General features: G+C 44.8%; 1 protein-coding gene across 1 annotated transcript in view; it reads left to right on the plus strand.

The window, feature by feature from the left end:
- Positions 1 to 1,841: 1,841 nt before the first annotated feature.
- Positions 1,842 to 3,900, plus strand: part of TXN (thioredoxin) — a 7,159-nt gene continuing 5,100 nt past the window's right edge. The window contains exon 1 of the mRNA XM_009328997.1: positions 1,842 to 1,862. Coding sequence (XP_009327272.1) covers positions 1,842 to 1,862 — 21 coding nt within the window. The remainder of the gene's footprint in view (positions 1,863 to 3,900) is intronic.

The raw sequence follows: 3,900 nt of genomic DNA on the forward strand, positions 1-3,900 counted from the left end.
GTGTGCGCCGGGGACGCAGCCTGGGTCCCGGGGCTGCCCGGGCAGGAGGAGCCAGCTTCACCGCTTGCAGCGGGGAGGGGGGAAAACCGAAGGGAGGACTCGCTTAGGCCAAAGGGAGGGAACGAATAACTGTACGACCTAAGGCTTCAGATAGTCAGAATGAGAAAGGAGATGATGTAATTTCGTATTATGACAGATTGTTGATCATCTCCCTTTAAAACCTTGAGGAAGTGTCACGTTTCATTGCTCAAGCTGATAACAGGGTACTACGGTACCCTAACTTAGAAGTCCCGGCTTGCCTTACCTACTGCTAGTGTGTAGGGGACCAGGTGGCTTTTTTAGTAGAGATTGGCCTAAGTTCTGGTGTGTTTCTGGATAGGAGTTCATGGAAAACATGAATCCAATTTTCTTGACTTGAAAGGAATTACTAGAGCCCATTCCTGTGTTTAAATAACAGGAGTTGCTGATGTAAGAAATATTTCCCTTGTTATGGTGCTGTCTGACTTGTTCAGCGCACTAACGCGGCAACTCATTGTTGAGGTGATTCTGTGAATAGAAACATGTCTGTGGCTGTGTGATACAGAATAGTAATAAAGCCTAGACCAACACAGAATATTGGTATCTTAGAGCAGGAGAATACTCTGCTGGTGATGAAATAGTGTGTGGTCTTGTGCACGGCAGCTGATGTCGTTGATAGGCAACAACAGAGTATTTGTTAACTGTAACTTATGAACTCAAATCTCCAAAAATATTCTCTCTGCGAACTTAGTGAGCTCTTCATTTCAGGAAAAATCCTGTTGGGCTAGTCTTGAATTTTGAACTTGAAATTTGGTAGACGTGTCAGTTTGATCTGATTGTGAGGGGCCTGTGAGTGATGCTGTATGGCGTCCAAGTTTGTCTCCTAGGCTATGCTCTTCTATAGTCAGTTCACTGTATAAATCAAAAGCATGGCAGATTTTGCCTGTTGGACCGCTAAGGTGTTAACATCTGATACAGGAGCATACTAATTTTTGTGACCACAGCTTAAATACCTGTGAATGCAGAGAGCTCCTTAAAGTTAAGATGAACAAAATGCCTTATCGTTCGGGTCCTGGAGATGGAACAGTGTGTGAGTTCAACCCGAAACTCTTATTCTGGTTTGCATCTCTCCCCCTTCCCCCTTCTCTGTTCACGGAGGGACAGAAGGGGCAAACTTTTTGAGTAAGGTTTGAGGCTTTTGATATAGGCTGGAACAGCTTAAAAATGGAGAGTCAATAAACCTGGCTTTGGAGGAAGAGCCTGCTTTAAGTTAAAGTGGACTAGGCTTCCACTATCCTCCCAGCTATGAGCATTGATTAATAGTCTGCTGTAGCTAGACAACAAAGCACGGTTTTGTTGCTCATCCATAGAGAGCGTGGACTCAACGAGTCATGATGACAACAGATTTTAATATCAGCAGCACCCAGAGTACTCAAGTACAGTGCAACTGGGATTTCTGGGTTAATTCTGTTTTTCAGTAAGGTAGATTTGTATTCTTCTCTGATACAAAGAGGAAAACCCCTTCTTCCACTACCTGCAAAAGTTTCTGAGTGACATCTGTAAAGCAATGTGAACATGACAGCTAGCTAGATGTGGCCCCTTTCCTAATGCACCTCTTCAGAAACTGACTAGCTTCTGAAGAATGGCTACTTTCAGGGTGCTTTACTGGGCCCTCTCAAGTTTCCGCTAGTGGACAGAAGAAGTTCCCGCTAGCGGACAGAAGGAGCAGTACTTCAGTTGGTTTAAGTATGTGGTTGTTGTGGTTTAACCCCAGATGGCAACTAAGCACCACACAGCCAGTTGCTTGCTCCCCCGCCGGTGCGATGGGGGAGAGAATTGGAGGGGTAAAAGTGAGAAAACTGGTGGGTTGAGATAAGGATAGTTTAATAGGGAAAGCAAAAGCTGTGCACATAAACAGAGCAAACCAAGGAATTCATTCTCTCCTTGCCATGGGCAGGCAGGTGTTCAGCCATCTCCAGGAAAGCAGGGCTCCATCACACGTAACGCTTACTTGGGAAGACAAACGCCATCACTCCGAATGTCTCACCTTCCTCCTTCTTCCCCCAGCTTTATATGCTGAGCAAGATGTCACATGGTATGGAATAGCCTTTTGGTCAGGTGGGGTCAGCTGTCCCGTCTGTGTCCCCTCCCAACTTCTTGTGCACCCCCAGCCTTCTTGCTGGTGGGGTGGTGTGAGAAGCAGAAAAGGCCTTGACCCTGTGTAAGCACTGCTCAGCAGTAACAAAAACACCCCTGTATTATCAACACTGTTTCCAGCACAATCAAAAACATGGCCCCATGCTAGCTACTATGAAGAAAATTAACTCCATCCCAGCCAAAACCAGCACAGTGATCTTGAGATTGGTGATTCATGTAACTTGTAACAGGGTTTGACTATGGGACATAATGCTTCTTGTAGCAGAAGCTAATGGGGTATATAAACTGTTAAAAAGCTGGTGTTGCCAAAGCTTTCCTCTTCACACTAGCTGCCTCTCTATTATTTGAGTCAAAGCAAATATTGAAAACTTGCAGCTTCAGATGCAGAAGATAGTTTTATAAGTGGTGTCTGCTAGGGAGTTCAGGCAGTTGAACCTTCAGTCTGTTTATGCTAGCTTCTGTATTAAAAAAATGAAACCATTAAATTATGTAGTAACCATTGGCAGTCAGCTGATGACTGGGTTAATCCAAGTTCAAGGGTGACTTGATATGCGTTGGAAATAATGTTTACAACTAAGGTCCACACCATCTGGCAGATTTGATTAAAGCTATCTTACTTATTGCTGAGAGCAGTAGATGCCTTTCAGCACTGCCTGTGGTCAGTAGCCTCCATTTTGAGGTGTTACCTGGTGCTGGGAATCCCTACTGCACTAGAGACTTTCCTTACGAGAACCTTTTCTTTTACTTGGTCCTTGGAAACAGAGGCCTGCTACAAATGTATTTGTTGAATGCAACATGTGCTTTTTTCTAGGGGACAATACAAGCAAAATGAGGTCCTGCATATGCTCAGGGAGGTTATAGTTAAATGTTCAAAAAAAACCCAAGCAAACAACTGGTCAGAGGTTTCTTCCAGTAAGGTGCTGCCTGAAGAAAATATTGGTTAACAAAGCTATAAGATCCTCTAATAGTGTGACCAAATGGCCCTGTGGTGGGAGGTTCCCCTTCTGTAACAAAGATGATTCAGGTTTTATATGAAAGCTTGTCACTTCACAGTTAACATGAAAGACAACTTGCAGAAGTCAATCGGACAGGTTGAGTAGCTTGTTTTGCCTCCACTACTGTCTGTCTTCCTCCAGGGAAATTAAGCTCTCTGGGAAAACTTTCAGGACTTCTCCCTGGTTTAATATCTTTTAACTTGGAAAGGTAAGCACCTTTGGACCCTGCATCTCTTTTCACTCTCCCACAGCAATTTTAGCTGATACTAGAGATGACTCACAGGGTAACACCTGATTGTAGTCAGGACCAGGTCTCCAGTGGTGTATGGCGTGTGACCAACTGCAGATATCATGCCCTCCCACTTTCCCCTTGTTCTGTGCAACAGCAAACCTGAGGTTTGTGGCCATATGATAAGCACATCCCAGGGCTGGACTTCCTTTTGCAGAATACAGTAATTATGCAGCTGGACAGAAGACTTAAGGGTAAGAAGAGGACGGTCTAACTGGCAGGTGCAGGAAGTGGAATCGGTAAAGAGCTGGTGATGTTACAATGCAGAGGTGTGAGAAGCTATACCAAAAACAAGCTCTAGGATTTGAAGGTGAGGAGGAGTGAGGCTTGACTGAGGAACTTGTGGAATAAGTAGTTGCAGGGAGCAGCTAACATGGATTGCTGTGTAGAGGGACACTGAACTTTGTTGGTGGGACTGGGGTACTTTTGGGATTGGGGTGC

Source organism: Pygoscelis adeliae, unplaced genomic scaffold (assembly GCF_000699105.1).
Source record: "Pygoscelis adeliae isolate BGI_AS28 unplaced genomic scaffold, ASM69910v1 Scaffold127, whole genome shotgun sequence".
NCBI lineage: Eukaryota > Metazoa > Chordata > Aves > Sphenisciformes > Spheniscidae > Pygoscelis > Pygoscelis adeliae.